Here is an 18,538-nt window from a genome sequence, read left to right on the forward strand (position 1 = left end):
AACCACTCTTGGGTATTACCATCACGCTAAGATCCGCGAGGAAAACTTCATCCCTGGACTTTCTAGAGGACGTCAGGATTAGATGTACCATTTCCGTGCCATTTCTAAGAGAGCCCTGAAATCGCAGACGATGGCGATTTCCCCCCTCCCTTGGCAAGGACGATGTGGGGCAGCATTTCTAGCACTGCAGTGCCCTCTAATGCTGTGTCGGAGCTGCGTTAAATAGCACATCCCTGCTCTTAGGCGGCACAAAATGTGAACCTGCACGGCCTGCCAGCAGCAAACGTTACCTGCCGGTCCTGCGGTGGTGGAGGTGCCCCAGGTGACGTCTCCCTTAGAGCTTGGAGAGGGCGGCAAAGGCAGAGCGTCATCAGGGCCGCTTGCAAGTGTCACCCGCTCCTGGGCGAAGGTAACTGCCGTTGCAATCAGGGGCTTAATGCTTTTATTAAATACATTTGTCCTGGGGGAAGAGCCATAATCCCAGGTAGGGCTCGGTGGAGAAATGCAGGCTCCCGTAGGTATTTCTCGAGATTTTGAGGGAACGGGGACGTATGTGCTCCATACCCTCCCATTCTTCTTTGCAGCCATCTGACGAAGTCTGAGAAGGGGGGGAAAAAAATGTATAGGGATCATTTAAGGTGCTTTGCTCCCTCTGCCACCAGCATGGGAGTTATAAATGTGTCTGTCAGGGTGATGCGGTTGGATGTTAACTACTGCTCACTCAGTACCTTAATTTTTGCCTAGCATGATCTCATGATCTACCAGAGGGGTTTGTAGTAATTTTAGCAGAAAGGGGGGCAGCATGCTCTGCATCTATAAGCAGTGGTTCTTCAACTTCTAGAACTCACTCACTTTCTCCCCAGTTTCCTGCGCTTAAGTTTCTTGCATTTTTTATTAAGCAGAGGATTGCTTAATGCTCTGTAATGGTAGCTATTTATGAATCTAAGGAAAGTTTAATTCCCTCAGTCATGTCATAAATAGTCAGAAGTTGTAGCTGTGCGGGAGAGCTTTTAATATATCTATTGAATTTTGAAGTCTTGCCTGGTGCGCTTCAAATCACACTATCTTTTATGGTTATTATGCAAAAACATGTAAATAGTTTTAAACTCCTTTTGTACAAAGCTGAAACAATGATAATGTAAGTCAGAATTAGCTTTCAACTTGTAGATGATGTGACTGTAATTATTCAAAGAAACAGTATCTCTTCTCTGTCTCTCCCCGGCGCTCTGTCTCTCTCTCTTTCACTTCTGTGCTTAATTAAACTTCCCAGATCGCACTGGGATTTAAAAGAATGAGAGGATAAAAAAAAAAATCCCATAAAGTTTTCACGTTTTTAAGAACTTTGCGAAAGCATCTGCTGCAAAACATAGTACAGCTTGCATTTGTCCTCCCGGTTCTGCAGGATCGCTCGGCAAAAGGGAACGGTCCCGAGCCGTCCGCCGCGGGTGCAGGGAGGCGAAAGCGGGTTCATCAGCGGGCCTGCCGGGAGCTGTCAGCCTCTAACGATACTGTCTTTCTCTTGCAGTCGAGCACCCTGACAAAATGGCTAATGACCAAGGTACGGTGTCCCCAGCCCGGCCCGGCCCGGCCGCGCCGCCTCCCGCCTGTCACCTGGGCCGCGCACCTGAGCAGGCGGCCGCTGGCGGCCCAATTAATCTCGCTAATGAAGTTCTGCTCGGCTGCGGCTGCCGCTCTGATGGGGGAGATGTGAATTTTCCGGAGAGGAAATTGTTTTGTCTCTTTTCTGAAGGACCAATTAAAATGTCAGGCTTCTTTGTGCGAAAGAAATTTTTAGTCTCTCCGCTGCACTTCTGAGTAATTCACATTAGGTATAATTAAGCTCAGCATAATTTTCAAGCTACTCTTGCACCCTTCCGTGGGTTATAGATTAAAGTTCAAAAGCCTCACGGTGAGAAATCGTAAATCAGCTTTTCTCTCAAATCGGCAGCTCGTGTTTAATAATAGCAAAGTTTAGTCAACTTTTCAAGGCATTATCATTGCATTTTCCAAATAGGAATACATGTCCAATTAGTCATGTTTTTTCTGCTCTTAACTTATTTCTGAATATTTGTGAAGTCTGTTGCTAGGATATGTTTTCTTTTTTTTTTACTCCGGACCTATTATTCTTAAGTATTCTTCCAATTACAGCTAGAGCATTTCACGTTTATGAGACACCTGCCCAAGGAGATAGCCAGCGTGACACTTGAGAAACTCGGAGGTAATGTTGGGAGGTGTATCCGGATCTGAACTCTCCCTTTGCACTAGTTTCAAAGGAGAAGTGCTGTGTAAACCTCAAAGCCTGGCGTCGCTTCTGCAGGTGCTGGCTTACCCCAATTTAGTGACTTGAGTTAACTCGCAGTAGATAAATTCCTAGTGAAGACAAGAGAGCATTATTTAGAAGATCAGACTAAAGTCTAGACTTTTTCACGGGTTTTATTTCAGCCTGGAGCATCCATGAAAGCTACTCGGAGAGTACTTCTTCACTAGGATTTTACTTTGTATTAAGTCCTGCGTGCTGTCTGCTAACAAGGTAGCACATCTTTTCCCCACCAGAGAGACACGTTCTTAGCCAGTTTTGGAAAGTCACTCTGTGATTTCAGCATATAATTTGCTCTAATTTATAACAGAGGAAAGAAGTAGAAGTATACAAATTTAAAAAAATAAAAGTTGGTTTTGCCTAGTTTCAGCGCACAGCAATTGAAAACGGCAGGTTTGAATAGATAAAAAGTGCTTCTTGAAAGAGTAAAAGTGGTAGGTTCCAAAGAAAGCTGAAAGTAAATTGTCAATATATTTCTCGCCAGTTGACACTTAAAATATTTCCAAGCAGATTGAGAAAAACGTAGGAAAGGCTTCAGCACAACGTACCATCGCCTGGTAGGCAGGACTGAAAAAGTGTCAATTTTAGTTTTTCCAAAAATCAAGAAAAAAAAATAGAAGCCTGGGTGGAAAGCTGACTTTGTGGGGAGCAGTTCAGCTCCCGAGTGCACGTGCAGCTGTGTTTCAGGGTAGCTGTACCCTGCAGGCACGGCGCGCCGAGCCTCCGCCGCGCCACGGGTGCGAGGCGCTTTCTGCAGCGATCATAGCACAGCCGCTCTTGTACGCACGCTCCGTTATCTAAGTCTACTGTTCACAGATTAATATTTCCCCGTATTTGTTCCAGATCTGCTGCTTGCCCCTTTCCATGTAGCACTCAGAGAATTCAGAGAATTTTTTGGATGTTCTGCATATCATTTTGCAATGCTAGGTGGGAGAAAAAAATGGGAAATGGGGAAAAGTGGGTTTAGGTTCCACAGACTGGTTAACTTACCTCTGTCGTAGGGGGAGAAGAAGTCAGATCCTCTGCAGAAAGGCCTGCTGGTGCCTCCTTGTTCTGTAGTTTAATTAATGGGTAGAAGCAAACAAGCCTGACAGGTTAAGTGCAGCTACTCTGTATGTGGTAGGTGAATGCATTTTTCTTGAACTACAGGAGACGAGACTTGGAGGGCATTCTCGTTTTGCGTCCGTGAAAGCCGTGCCCCTTCCCGCAGCGTCAGAGCAGCCGGGGGCAGCGAGCCGAGCGCCCGGCCGCATCTGGGGGAAGCGCTTGCTCTGCCCGCACCAGCTGCTCCCCGGCTCGGCACATATTATGCCTAAAATGTATATGATTTCTTATTCACTAGCAAAATAATAAATTATGTAGTGTCACGGGGGGGATTTTAAAGTAATGTTAAGGTCAACATTTGCATATTTTAAAAATCATTTTGAGATGAAACCTAGCATTGAGTGTCTAGGGTAGTTAGACACTAGTGTCTAGGGTAGTTACTGAATGCGTGCTGGATAACTCGTCACTCATGATAGCAAACTAAACTATGAATTATCATGTTGCTTATAGATACTGTTCATGTAGATAAAAATAGATATAGATACCCAGAAAAGCTGCTATCGCTCTCTATAATTGGGAAGGCAATAGGATTAATGGGTGGCAAAATGAATAGGACAGTGACAGCATAGCACGAGCCAGGGATGGGATGAGATGGTGGGCTGATGGTGGCTTCACCGGGGGTTGGAGCTCGTCCGGCAGAGACCTGTGCCGTGCTTAGTGTCAGCGTCGGTGTCAAAATTTAAAGCACCTAAATCGTTATCAGCCCAGCGCTGGGATGCAGGATTATGTTTGCTGACTTCTACCTCCAGTTATGCGTCATCGTCCCTAGGGAGAAGCTGCACGTGGCGTTGCTGGCCCACGTCCTCCCTGCGGAGAACTGGCCTCGTGGCAGGTCCCCAGGCAGCAAAAGCGGCTGGAGCGTGTCCCCCATGCTGCTGCTGTCCCGCAGGCGCCGAGCTCACGCCCGGCCGCCCGGGCACAGAGCGCGCCTTTTATTCTCCTGAGTTCAAAACACCCGTGCCATTTAATTTGGATTATTTTAGATGCAAAAAATGAAAGCATGCCAGACTAACGACGCTTAAAGGAACAAATGAGGACCCAGCAAAGCCGAACGCTGCGTTTCTCGTGGCATGCAGAGCCCTTCACCTGCAACTGGAGCCTGGGAGTTAGTGTCGGCACGTGCACAAGGTGTTACCTTGCCCAGCTGCTCGGGGAAGTGAGGGAGCGATCTCAGGCGGGTTGCGGCAGCGGGGGCTTAACACGGAGACCAGGGGCCTGAGCGCTGAGGATCCCTCCCAGGCTTCGGCCTTGGTCCCCCACGTCCCGGCGCTGGCGGTGTTCAAGCTGTCGTGTGTCTGGGCACGAGGCAGGGAGATCTTCCAGCACTGCCAGGCTCCGTGAGAGCGTTGTGATTATCTAAAAGTAATTAAAGGCTGAAAAACTGTCACCAGAATCATCCATTGTTCTTGTACAGCCTGAACAATGTTTGCAACCTATTTAATGAGTTATACTCCGTATAAACTTCAATTAGAATTGGGAAGGATTTCAACTGGTATCTTGTATCTGCTTACAGTCTGGTACGTAGGCTAACCTCTGTACTTAGCCTGGTAACCGTGTATGGGAATTGCAGTCATGGTCTGTGAATTCCCAGTTTCTCCAGGTGTGCTGGGTTTTGTTTGCTTGAGCCACATTGCATATAAAAAGTAAATGTGGTTACTTTGTCTTTAGCAAGCAGGGTATGCAGAGCATGTTTTAAGCAGTATAAATCACTTTGCATAATACCTAAACCTATACATTAATACTATATCTTGTCTGTGTCATTGTAGTATGTTATATTGGCATCTGTTGTGACTGTAGTATGTAAACAGGAGCAATTCCCTTTGGGGTGTCTTTCATCAGCTCGTAGGTATCTAAATTCAGTTTCCACTTTTACGTTACCTTGATGACCAATTCTAATAATACATCAAAGTCTGAGGTCTTCACTTTTCTTTGATCTTTAGGTAACTGTATTAAAGATGAGTCAATGGGGCCAGGTCTCACCGTAGCCGTTCTGCAGGCAGAAGCATTAATGTAAACAGAGGCAAAGTTTCTAAAAGCTCATTTGCCTCAGAAGTCATCAAAGCTAATTCTTCAATCATCTCGGGCCTGATCCGATGCCTACTGAAGTCAGTGGGAGCCTTTTCAATTACTCAGTGCATTGGACGAGGCCCTTAGGGCCATCTCGATCACAAATGTAATTCTTATTGAGTGACACGAATTAACTCTTTCAGGCCATCCGTCTCAAACACAAGCTCAAGGCTTCTGCATCCTATAAGCAAAATCCATTTATGTGGCAGCAAAGCAGTTTTGGAGGGTGTGGGACATGTGAGGGGGTTTGTGGAGGGACACTGAGGTTTCAGGGTACGAGGCAGTGGAGTCTCAGGGGGCCCTAGATGGACAGGGAGGTAGAAAGGACAGTGCAGCCGTGGCAGTCCTTAGGTGCAGAAAGGAGATGAGGAGAAGAGAGTAGAGTTTGGGGGCAACTTCTGAGGGTTTCTGGGTCAGGGCGCATGTGCTCCCTGTTCCTGCAGCTCCCTGGGATGGTGAGACCAGCTGCTGCAAGAAGGGACTGCCTCTAAGGAAGGAAAGGACACCATAGAGATTCCCACCTGGATTGCTTAATCCTGCGCTGGAGGTACAGACAGAGCAGAGCTTGTGGCTCTCGGGTGCCAGCTTTCGTAGGCAGCTGCCTGCCGGGCACAGTGCCTTGCCCACTCTGCCTGCGTCATCTGCCGACCAGGGCAGAGTCACTCCCTTTAGCAGAAACATTAGATACGTTTCATCATTTACTTTTCCTTCTCGGAAAGGTTGCAAGACCAGTCTGTTTCTCAGCTCCCAGATCTGCTTCTAAGAAATCTAAACTAATGCACGTGGCTTTTTTCCCCCTGTATTTGCACATTCCAGGCTTTCCTGTTGCAGCTCTTTTTTTAACACCTGACTTCTGAAAGAGTCCATACGCGGTTGGAGCAGCCAAGGTCTGTTTGCCACTTCTTGCCCATGATTTTTGGTAGAGGCTAAAGACGCATGTGGGAAACTGGGGACAGCTGGAGGGTGAGATGCTTCTGTGTCTGAGCACACCCTTCAGTGACACCTGTGCCACTGCAGAAGGAACAGGCACTCGGGGAGCTGCAGGTGAGACCTGGTGATGGCAAAGTCATTCTGCTGGAAGCTGCCAGCTCCTCTCAGCTCCTTGGTGTCTGCAAGGTCAGAAGAGCTTGTCGAGAACTCAGCCGAGAGCGTGAGGCAGATGCTCATCAGTAAGGGAGAAGAAAAAGGAATCCTGTTGATGAAAAGCAAATAATGCTCACAGAGTGCAAACACTCTGTGATCTGAAGGAGAAGAGGAGCATCAGCATCTTTTCTGAAAGTCTAACCGCACATTTCCCAGAAGAGCCCTAAAACCTGAAGTGGGTTTGTGGCCTTTAAATGTGTCAGCTTCTTTTCAGATTTTTATTTTGCATGTATGTGACTGATTGATAGAACAGGGCATATTCAAAGGTAGTAGAAGTGGTCATAGAAAAGTAAGAATAAAATTACAGTTCCAGATACTCAAGAGAGCATTTGTCACAAATGTCTCCTCAGTCTCCTGTGTACGTAGGAGAAGGCCAGCTGTGTTCATGTGAGCTGTTGTTGAGGCTTCCTGAAGTCTAAAAAATTCCATTTATGGTTTTGATCTGGAACAAATGGAGGCAAACTGGGCAAAGAAGAGATTCATTCATTTTGTTTTATCTCACCCCAGCTTTCATTTGATAAACCAATATTAAATTCTTTAGTCAGCATTTTGTCAATATAGGACTTGTCAAGAGTCATGTATTGCCAGCAGAATTAGATTTGTGCAAGAGCTAGAAAGCTGATTTCTGTGTTTGGACTACAAGTATTTTATAACATCCATTGTAGATTTTGATAAAAGGGAACATACATACACTATTTTGAGCAAATATTTCTCCTTATCGTAGGAAATTTCAGTACATTTTGATTGTTCAGTTGTTTTCTGAGAACACGTCTCCCATGAAGTGGGCCATGTATAGACTGAGATAGATAAATTCACGTATCACGAGAGAAACTGGGAGATCAAGGCAGGATCTGCAAGGTACCAGGGCAGGTGCCACGTACCTGCATCATGGCTCGGGCAGGGACCGAGGCCAGAAACTGAGCTTAAATGTGACCCTGGCAATTAACGCTTAAGAGACCCACCAAGATGAGGGACCACCCGCGCTCCAGCAGTGCACCTCTGCGAAAAGTCATGCTCAGATAAGCCCTGGAGACAGGATGTGAAGATTGCCTCCGTATGTGAGCGTTGTTGTGTCAAAAGCCCACGTGGAAGAAAACGGCAGCTTTTGTTTCCAAATCCTGGGGAACTGGGGACCCGCGTTACGTTGCAGGAGCAGGGATGCCAGCACATCGCTGAGCATGCAGGGGACTTTGCCTCCTCTGAGTAGGGAATTAATGCTGTGTACTTGACAGCACACCTGCTATTTTACACCTCGCTGCTTTTAATCTCGTGAATAAACAGTGCACTAATTGTTTCAGCTTTCAGAGGAACAGGGTTTGCAACGCAGTCTGCTCGTGCCTGGAATTTGGCTGTCTGTAATCCAACCTTTGCCATGTTCGCATTATAGCAGGCGCGTAGCTGTCAGAAACACAAACCTGCTTGTGCTCAGTGGTGTTTAGCTGAGCACTGTGAACCGCATTGTTCGGCACGCCGCTTCCTCCCAGCCCGCGCGAAAGCAGCCGCCTGGTATCAGCCCCGGCGCGGTCACGGCATCACGGACTGTGATAGCAGGAGGCATCGGGTTCGTCTCTTTGCCTCCTGTTCAAGCTTTTGATGGCTCCAGGCTTTTGCTTCTAAAGCGATTTTGCAAGCGCTGAGCGTAGCAGCAGTAAAAGGATGAGCAATTCAGATCTTTTTCAAAGAGCCGCTTCCCAAACAAATAACGCAGGGGACTGTAACGCTCTTCGTTACCAAGAGAGGAAAGAACAAGCATTTCATTTATCAAAGTAACCTCTTCTCTGCTTTTTTGGGTTCTGTCACTTGGCTAATTTTATCCAGCAAGTATAGGAACTCATTCTGAAGGTCCAAAAAATGGAAAACTTCTGTAAGGAGGGATTTCAGAAGGCATTCTTGAAAACCTAAGAAGAATGATTATTCCTGCATGTTGGTTGTGTTTGCTGCTACACTGAGACATCTTTGAGAAAATTACCTTAGGGTGTCCTTTGAAAAACAAAGGCTAGAAAGTCAAGAGGCAATGGGATATCTGCTCACCTGATCTTGCATTTCTACCCAGTTCCCTTCCAAGAAGTCCATCAGCTTATACCTGCTGAAAAGCAAACTTGCCATCAACGCCACCTTCGCTAAGCACTCCGCTGTGCTGTAACCAGCGCAGAGTGGGGGCCTGCTTTGTTATTGGTTGCTGACTCTACATGGGGAGAAGACACAAATCCTCTGATTTGTTTAAATCCTGGTTGATGCAGAGCCTCCATGGGGATTTGGATAAATTTCGACCTCTTTTTTTTTTTTGCTGTTTTCTCCTAGATTCTTGAGTCTATAGAAGACAACTGAAGGTAGGGCTCAGGTGCTAACACTTCTAAGACACTGTTACAGACCTATAGGCACTGTTAGACCTAAATGTTATTTCATATCCATGACTTCTGTTTAAGCTCCCAGACAGGAGGTGATCTGTGTAAATCCTACCAATGGTTTCCCCAGAACTTCACCCCATGGTACTAAGGGCTGCTGTCCTTTTACCCCTTCCCAGCCTCCTAGCAAAGCACCCCTGCCCAATTTGGGCTGTCCAGCTTATACCCTGTTACCATCTTAAATACATCAGTCACGTACATTCAGTTAAATTTATGTCCCTGGTGAGTTACCAGATTTATAGAAAAACTATGCATGGCACAATCTAACAGAAATAAAAGGCCTTAATGAGTTGCTTGGATTGGTTGCACCTAACAGAGCAGCTTTCCCTTCCATCCCACCTTTTATTAGGCCCCGGTCTTACAAATCCTTCTTGATGACCTGGGCAACAGATATTTTCCAGTATCCTAAATGACTACATGTATACATATGGGCAAATAAACCCAAATAAAATCAGTCAGGGATATGTAGTCTTGTTTGTACACAAAAACAGCCATGTTTGTTAAGAAGCTTAATGCTGATTATTATTTGTAGAAATTACTTTGGCTTAACTGGTACAATATAAAATCCACTGAGCTGTCCTTGACTGTTTTATTTTGTATGTTTAAAAAACATCTGTCAAAAGAAATGCAGTGGTGGACAATATGATGGCAGCCAATTTGTTTCCAATAAGACCTCTAGGAATCTCTCTAGGAACAAAAGAAAATGATGCTGGGGCATCCCATATTTCTTCACTTCTGCAGAGTATTTCTGAAGCACATTGGTTACTGCGTTATAACTTGGTCTTGCAGCTCTGCAACCTGCAGAGAGTAATAGTGTACCTGAAGAGGGACGTATTTTGTTATAAGTGAAGCAGGATGTTCATGTTAAAACCTCCTTTTGACTGGCATTCATGCTATGTACTGAAAGATCAACGACTGGTACCGTGCCTTGTAAGCTGTGGCACCTGGGGGTCAGGAAGAGTCACTTACCGTCTCTTGTTTTCTGATATAAGAATATTGCTCAGCTTATTTTCCTAGTAGTTTGGACTGTTTCAGGCAAAAAGCAACAAAAGCAGCAGAGCAGGGTTGTATCTGGGTCAGATGAGTCAGATGATTGCAATAGAAATAGCGTCACTCCCCATTAATTTCTCCATCTCAAGTTTTCATGAATCAGGTAGTGCAGGGAGTGTTTTGTAAGGAGATGGTATTGCTGTTCCATTTCCTCCGTGAGGCAATCTGTGCAAATGGTTCGGGGGGCCTGAGGTGTGGAAATAAGAAAGTTGTTAAAGTAAAGCATAAATAAGGAATTTACAGCAAAATCACAACAGAATTTGAGCAATTCACAAGCGCTGGAGACCTGAGAGGATAAAGAACTGTTGTCGTCATAGATGATTTAAGATTTTTTTGCCTTGACCAGGTCTAGCTGAAATGTTTATTACATATAACGGCAACTGAAATACAGTTTTGGAAGAAGGATATGCTTTTTCAAAGAAAGGCTTTAGTCACTGAAACATTCAAAAGACAGACCTAGGTGAAAAGAGAAGTTAAATGGAGAATGGAGAGGTGAAAAGGGGTATCTAGGATCTGTGGATGCAGGTTTTGGTCCCTCTGGAAGTATGACACAGCCTTCAGCACCACAACTCAAAAAAAAAGTAGGAAAATCAAGTGTAAAGACTATTCAACCTTCATTAAAAAAGACAGTTCTCGAAGAAACAGATGATTAGTCATGATGTTATAATGGTTTGTTCCAAAAGATGGAATAACATGAAGAATAAAAACTGCACCGGAACTTAGTGGAAGTTGAAAAACTAGTCCATAATGTGACAAAAAAACAAATGAGATCTGGCCATACCCATTGAGTTATGCCCACCATGTACATTTTCTTCTGGCTTGCACTGAGGGCTTAAATTAAATTCAGTGAGACAGAAGAATTGCAGTTGTCATCGGTAAGAAAAGAAAGCCACTGGTGTCACAGGAAGGAGGCGGAGAACTGCAGTAATTCTGGGCACTCAGCAAGCGACAGAGGCCAGTGTTCCCACAGGCAACGTGCTTGCTAAAGGGATAACTTCGTTTGTGATTTAGACGATTATAAAGCCACTGGAAACCTGAGGCCTTGAAACCAAATGAGCACTACTTTCCAAGCAGCAATGGTCTTCCACATCATTTGACTTTTTTAAAGGGAAATATATCTTAAATCCTTGCAGAGATAAAGGTAGAGATGGAAATGATTCATGGAGGTGTGTTGGCTTGGAGTAAAGCATTGATAATCCTGTTTTAAGTCCTACTTACCTTTAACATATAAAGCCCTATAATGCATTAGAGATTTACCTTTCAGCTCCTGAGTGCTTAGATTTCCAGGGTTTATCCAAATATTGAATAGTGTTTGAATTTATGGTAATTCAGTTCTGTTCCGTTAAGACAATCTTGGCTATCCATGATGCACAGTATTGTTGAAATACTCTTGTTTGTTACAAGTTATTTACTTTCCTGTCTCTTATCAGTGAAATTTCCATGTTTCTGGATGGTTAGGTGCCACCACACTCGAATAGAGGCTGTTTGCCTGTTGCAGGGGCAGACAAGGGACACCCAAAATGATGGGAAACCCCTGCGAGATGCATGATGTAGCCAACCCCTTTTGCAGGAACCTGTTGACTGGCTGGCTTCATCCTCAGGCAGCCAGGTCCATCACTGAAGAGCATTTCTAAGTGCCGGTTCTTGATATTAGTGCCAGAAACTAACTTTTATCCATAATTTCGTGACTCTCCCAGCTTGATCTCTGGGCATAGGCCTGGCCTTGTTAGTGTACGGTGGGGCTACTTGGCTTTTGGAGTCCTGGTCTTCATCTCCTGTAGTCCTGTTCACTCTGGGTTTGCCCACAGCACAGTTCAGCACAGAGTGCCACAGATGCGGTGCACAGGAGTCAGAGAGCCACAGCATGATGTTATTTTCCCCAGGAGCATGGTCCATAGTTTCAGCAGAATCATGCAAACTGAAGCTGGCAGCTGGTTGTGCAAAGATTTTTGCAATTGAAATGTCATGTATAATGCCTTGAAAAGTGCTATGCTGTTAATCAAAAAGTACTAAACTTTTGAATCAGGCGTGCAGGGTTAGCTTTTAAAATTTCTAGCATCCAGACTAAATTTTCTCATGTGTTAGGCTCCTACTGAGACATTTCAGTACGGACTAAATATCAAAAACAATAACATTTAGCAATCTCCCACGGAGACACCCAGTTTACTAGGCACAATATGACCCCAGGGTCACAACGTATTCACAGGTTTGAGCATGACTCTATGAATATGACTGCTTTAGAGTGTCATTTTGATAAGCTATATAGCCTCCATTTATCTCTATTTTGTCTGTTTTTACCGCTAAACATTTTGCAACCTTGCTTTCTCAAGACCAGCTTGTTGTAGCTGTGCAATTACTCTGATTGAAAAGATGATTACACTGAAACCTCTTCTGATGATAATGATCTTACATTTATTTAGGGCCTTTCATCACAAAATCCTTCCCAAATGGATAGATGAAGTTAGGCACACAATTTCTCCACAATCTGCAGAAACGCAAATACCTCTGAAGAGAAACACAGTTGTTTAATAGTGCGCAGCAGCAGCAAACAACCATGCGTGGCAGGGAAGTGAGATGATGTTTTTTGGCTGACGGTGCCGAGCAATTTAATGCAGCCCAGAGCCACTGGAATTAGAAGCTCGCTGGAATAATCTATGGCAGCTCCCAGCCCTGCGCTGGTTTTTCACATTTTTACATAGTCTGTTAACTGAAAATCTGCTCTTTACCTTCTGCTGTTAAGTTGGACTCCTCTGATCCTGTCTCAGAGCAGAGGAGGATCTTGGTGGGCCTGGGCCTTGCACATCTCCTTGCCTCCGATGCGAGGAGCAGAAACGTAGTCGTACCATCACGCTGTTTAGCCCAAAGCTGCTAAATGGTGCAAAGTCAAGTCAGGCAAAAGACAAACACTTCAAATTTTACCATATTAGTTTGGAATGCAAATAGTCCCTCAGCAACAAAATTCATGGCATAAGTAGTATATCCCAATATATTTTATATATAATAAAATATATTTTATGTTTGCATTCTATTATATTAAAATACTTTTTTACTTCAAGGTTAGAAAAGAGGCAATTGCACACACAACAAGCCGTTGCAGAGTTGCGTTTTCCCAGGCCCCTGGCAGCAGCTTTGGCTGCACAGTTTGGTGGCTCCAGTGGTGTTGGGTGGGCGCTGTTTGAAGCGGCGAGTCCGAGCATGCCGCAATACTGACATGTTTCTCTGTGCGCAGGGCGCCACGGAGATGGGTCCTACTGGCCAGTGGATACCAACCTGATCGACCGAAGCAGCCTCAATGGTAATTATTGACTGCAGCCAATTAAGTTTCATCATTAAGCTCTGTTTCAGTGGTAACCTCCTATTTCTCTTCTCTTTCGCTCTCTCTCATTTCGCGGTGTGGAGGCACCCGCAGTCCGCCCAGGGAAGCTAGGGTAGTTGTGCTGTGTTTTGTGCACGCTTTGCACAGCCTGGAGTTATGTTCAGAATACGAGAGCTTTGTGGTGAGCATGGGGAGTTCACCAGGGGCAAGGGGGAAGCCAAGAGGTATTTTAGCTCCGTTTCAAGCCATAGGTTTGCCTGCAAACAATAACAGCTTAAAAAGGATTGTAAAATGCATTTAACATTATTGCACTTCAGTTTAGGCTTTCTGTGCAAAGTACCATTTTTATTAATTAATCCTGCCCTAGAATAGGAAGAAATGAGAGGAAACCCCACAGATATTAAAAAAAACTAACTGAACCTAGTCACTGTTAACTGAGGTATGAGAAGTGCCATCAGTAACTTCTTATTCCTGACACCACATCTGTTACCTAATGAAGCATTGTCATTTCATGTTACTGGATGAAAAAACAGACAAGATTCCCTAAGATGTGATGTTCACAGAATCACAGGATGGTTGAGGTTGGAAGGGACCTCTGGAGATCATCTGGTCCAACCCCCCTGCTCAAGCAGGGTCACCTAGAGCACATTGCACAGGATCGTGTCCAGGCGGGTTTTGAATATCTCCAGAGAAGGAGACTCCACAACCTCCCTGGGCAACCTGTTCCAGTGCTCTGCCACCCTCACAGGAGGGAAATTTTTCCTCATGTTCAGATGGAATTGTCTGTGTTTCAGTTTGTGCTCATTGCCTCGCATCCTGTTGCTGGGCACCACTGAGAAGAGTCTGGTCCCATCCTCTCGACACCCTCCCTTCAGATTCTTGTACACATTGATAAGATCTCCTCTCAGCCTTCTCTTCTCTAGGCTAAACAGGCCCAGCTCTCTCAGCCTTTCCTTATAAGAGAGATGCTCCAGTCCCCTAATCATCTTTGTGGCCCTTCGCTGGACTTGCTCCAGTAGTGCCACATCCCTCTTGTACTGGGGAGCCCAGAACTGGACACAGGACTCCAGATGTGGCCTCACCAGGGCTGAGTAGAGGGGGAGAATAACCTCCCTCAACCTGCTGGCAACACTCTTCCTGATGCACCCCAGGATACCATTGGCCTTCTTGGCCACAAGGGCACATTGCTGGCTCATGGTTAACTTGGTGTCCACCAGCACTCCCAGGTCCTCCTCCACAGAGCTGCCTTCCAGCAGGTCAACCCCCAACCTGTCCTGGTGCATGGGGTTGTTCCTCCCCAGGTGCAGGACTCTGCACTTGCCTTTGTTGAACTTCATGAGGTTCCTCTCTGCCCACCTCTCCAGCCTGTCCAGATCCCCTCTGAATGGCAGCAGAGCTTTCTGGTGTATCAGCCACTCCTCCCAGTTTTGTATCCTCAGCAAACTTGCTGAGGGTGCACTCGGTCCCTTCATCCAGGTCATTGATGAAGTTGAACAAGACTGGACCCAGTCCTGACCCCTGGGGGACACCGCTAGCTACAGGCCTCCAACTAGACTCTGCACTGCTGATCACAACTGAGTTCTGCCATTCAGCCAGTTCTCAATCCACCTCACTGTCCACTCATCTAACCCACACTTCCTGAGCTTGTCTGCGAGGATGTTATGGGAGACAGTGTCAAAAGTCTTGCTGAAGTCAAGGTAGACAACATCCACTGCTCTCCCCTCACCTACCCAGCCGGTCATTCCATCAGAGAAGGCTATCAGATTGGTTAGGCATGATTTCCCCTTGGTGAAGCCATGCTGACTACTCCTGATCACTTTCTTGTCCTCCACATGCTTGGAGATGGCCTCCAGCATGAGCTGCTCCATCACCTTTCCAGGGATGGAGGTGAGGCTGACTGGCCTGTAGTTCCCTGGGTCCTCCTTCTTGCCCTTTTTGAAGACTGGGGTGACATTGGCTTTCTTCCAGTCCTCAGGCACCTCTCCTCTTCTCCATGACCTTTCAAAGATGATGGCGACTGGCTTAGCAATGACATCCGCCAGCTCCCTCAGCACTTGTGGGTGCATCCCAGCGGGGCCCATGGATTTGTGGGTGTCAAGTTTGCTTAAATGATCTCTAACCTGACCCTCCTCCACCAAGGGAAAGTCTTCCTTTCTCCAGACTTTCTCTTGCCTCCAGGGTCTGGGGTTCCTGAGGGCTGGCCTGAGCAGTAAAGACTGAAGCAAAGGTGGCATTCAGTAACTCTGCCTTCTCTGCATCCTTCGTCACCAGGGCACCCACCCCATTCAGCAAAGGGCCCACATTTTCCCTAGTCTTCCTCTTGCTGCTGATGTATTTGAAGAAGCCCTTCTTGCTGTCCTTGACATCTCTCACCAGATTTAATTCCAAACAGGCCTTAGCCTTCCTCGTCGCATCCCTGCATACTCTGACAACGTTCCTATATTCCTCCCAAGTGGCCTGTCCCCCTTTCCACTTTCTGTAGACTTCCTTCTTCTGTCTGAGTTTTGCCAGGAGCTCCTTGCTCATCCATGCAGGTCTCCTACCTCCTTTGCTTGACTTCCTCCTCATAGGGATGCACCACTCTTGAGCCTGGAGGAAGTGATGTTTGAATATTAACCAGCTCTCTTGAACGCCCCTTCCTTCTAGGGCCCTAACCCATGGGATTCCTCCATGTAGGTCCCTGAAGAGGCCAAAGTTTGCTCTCCTGAAGTCCAGGGTTGTTATCCTACTTCTTGCCCTGCTTCCTCCTCCCAGGATCCTGAACTCCACCATCTCGTGGTCACTGCAGCCAAGGCTGCCCCCGACCTTCACATCTTCCACCAGTCCTTCTTTGTTTGTTAGTACAAGGTCCAGCAGCACACCTCTCCTCCTTGGCTCCTCCACCACCTGTGTCAAGAAGTTGTCACCAATGCTCTGCAGGAACCTCCGGGACTGTTTGTGCCTAGCTGTGTTGTCTTTCCAGCAGATATCGGGGTGGTTGAAGTCCCCCATGAGAACCAGGGCCTGGGATCATGAGGCTACTTCCAGCTGTCTGCAGAAGGTCTCAGACTTCTTCCTGATCAGGTGGCCTGTAGTAAACACCCACAACAGTGTCACCCATGCTAGCCTGCCCTTTAATCCTTACCCATAAGCTTTCAACTCACTCTTCATCCACCCCAGGCACAGCTCAATACATTCCAGTTGCTCTTTCACATAAAGAGCAACTCCACCACCTCGCTTTCCTGGCCTGTCTTTCCTAAAAAGCACGTAGCCATCCATGACAGCACTCCAGTCATGCGAGCTATCCCACCATGTCTCGGTAATGGCAATGAGATCATGGCCCTGCAACCGCACACAGATCCCTAGTTCTTCCTGTTTATTCCCCATGCTGCGTGCATTGGTGTACAGGCATTTCAGAGAGGTGATCAAGCATGCAGGTTTCCCAGGAGGGGTAAAAGAGGATCCTCCATAGCCACATCCCATGCACACTTCCCTGGCTGCATTCACCTGCTGGAGGCATCCTGACTTGAGCAGTCTCTTGCCAGCTACCCTGGCACTGTAACTCTCCCCTTCCCCCATCTTTCCTAGTTTAAAGCCCTCCTTACCAGTTTGGCCAACCTGTTGGCAAAGACACGCATGTCCCGCTTAGGTGGATCCCATCTCTCCCCAGCAGTTGTCGATCTTCAAACAGGGTCCCATGGTCATAGAAACCAAAACCCTGTTGCCAACACCAGCGATGCAGCCAGTCATTAACTTGGAAAGTCCGTCTCCTCCTCCTCTCATCCATCCCTCTTACTGGTAGGATTGAGGAGAAGACGACCTGGGCTCCCAGGCCCTTGACCACCATCCCCAGAGCTCTGAAATCCTGCTTGATGGTCTCCAGTTTGCCCTTGGTGTTATTAGCACCCACATGGAAGAGCAGCAGTGGGTAATAGTCCGAGGCGTGGACAAGCCTTGGCAGTCTTTGCATGACATCTCTCACACAAGCCCCTGGCAGGCGACAAACCTCTCTAGAATGAGGTCAGGTCAGCAGATAGGTGCCTCCATCCCCTGCAGCAGGGAGTCCCCCACAACAGTCACCCGTCGCTTCTTCCGGGCGTTCCTGCAAGGAACAGGGTCTGTTGTCCCAGTTTCTTCCCTTGGAGCCATGCCCAGCTCCTCCTCATCCTGGAAGGCACTAAACCTGTTCTTCAGCTTAAAGTCTTCAGGAGGAGTGGGAGCCTTTCTCCTCCCACATGCAGTGACCAGTTTCCAGCCTTCTTCTACAGTGTCATGATGTACCGTTTCACACGGCACAGAGCCCTCTGGCAACTCCACTGCTGTGGGGGGGTTGGGACTCCCAAAGCTGCACAGTCTCTGAGAATACCCTGTCTATCTCTTGCTCTGCTTCTCAGATGCTGCACAGCCTACTGACCTCCCCCCGTAACTCCCTTACCTGATGACACAGCTCGTCAACAGCAGCCCACCTCCTGCAGGAGAGCTGGCTGCCAGCGAGGGCCTCCCGGAGAGGCCCCAAGCCCTCCCTGCAGCCTGAGACCTGCAGGGCTGCATCTGCTGTCGGGGGGGGTCGGTCTGGGTCCCAGCTTCTGACACAGCAACTCCAACAGCCCCTGGGGGACACGTTCTGTGGCATGTCACAGCCATACTTGAGGAAGCGTACACCACAGGGATCAGAAACCAAGGTGCCTCCTTGCACCCCTCTGCATGAACTGCTGCCTCTGGGAGCTGCGCTCTGGGCCTGGCTCTTATATAGGCTTCTCCCTAGCACTGACTCCCAGGTGCTCGACCCACCCTAATCAAGGGCCACCTGGATCAAAGGCCCCAACTGCCTCTGGTCAGGGCAACCAAGAGAGCTCGTTAGCAGCAGGGGCAACCAAGAGAGCTCGTTAGCGTTAGCTCCTTAGGTCAGGTTTGAAAGTAAAAAAATAGTTACAAGGCACCTAGGTGATTAAGTCAGACTGATTATTTTCCTCAGACAAAACAAGGAGTGAATGCAAAGTTTAGTTCTCTTTTGCTGTCATATTCTTCTGCAGATGATATACCGCTGGTCTGTATTTTAGGCTTACTTCCTGCTCTTAATAGTAGTTCATAAATAAAGAAAATCAGTTGCAGCTAATTAACACTTGCTTTTTTTTTTTTTTTTTTGACATGGCACAG

At 46.9% G+C, this 18,538-nt stretch overlaps 1 protein-coding gene across 1 annotated transcript in view; it reads left to right on the top strand.

The window, feature by feature from the left end:
* Positions 1-18,538, top strand: part of DCC (DCC netrin 1 receptor) — a 593,344-nt gene that overhangs the window by 533,889 nt on the left and 40,917 nt on the right. The window contains exons 21-22 of the mRNA XM_067315554.1: positions 1,526-1,558; positions 13,316-13,381. Of these exons, the coding sequence (XP_067171655.1) occupies positions 1,526-1,558; positions 13,316-13,381 (99 nt within the window). The remainder of the gene's footprint in view (positions 1-1,525; positions 1,559-13,315; positions 13,382-18,538) is intronic.

Source organism: Apteryx mantelli, chromosome Z (genome assembly GCF_036417845.1).
Source record: "Apteryx mantelli isolate bAptMan1 chromosome Z, bAptMan1.hap1, whole genome shotgun sequence".
NCBI classification, from domain to species: domain Eukaryota; kingdom Metazoa; phylum Chordata; class Aves; order Apterygiformes; family Apterygidae; genus Apteryx; species Apteryx mantelli.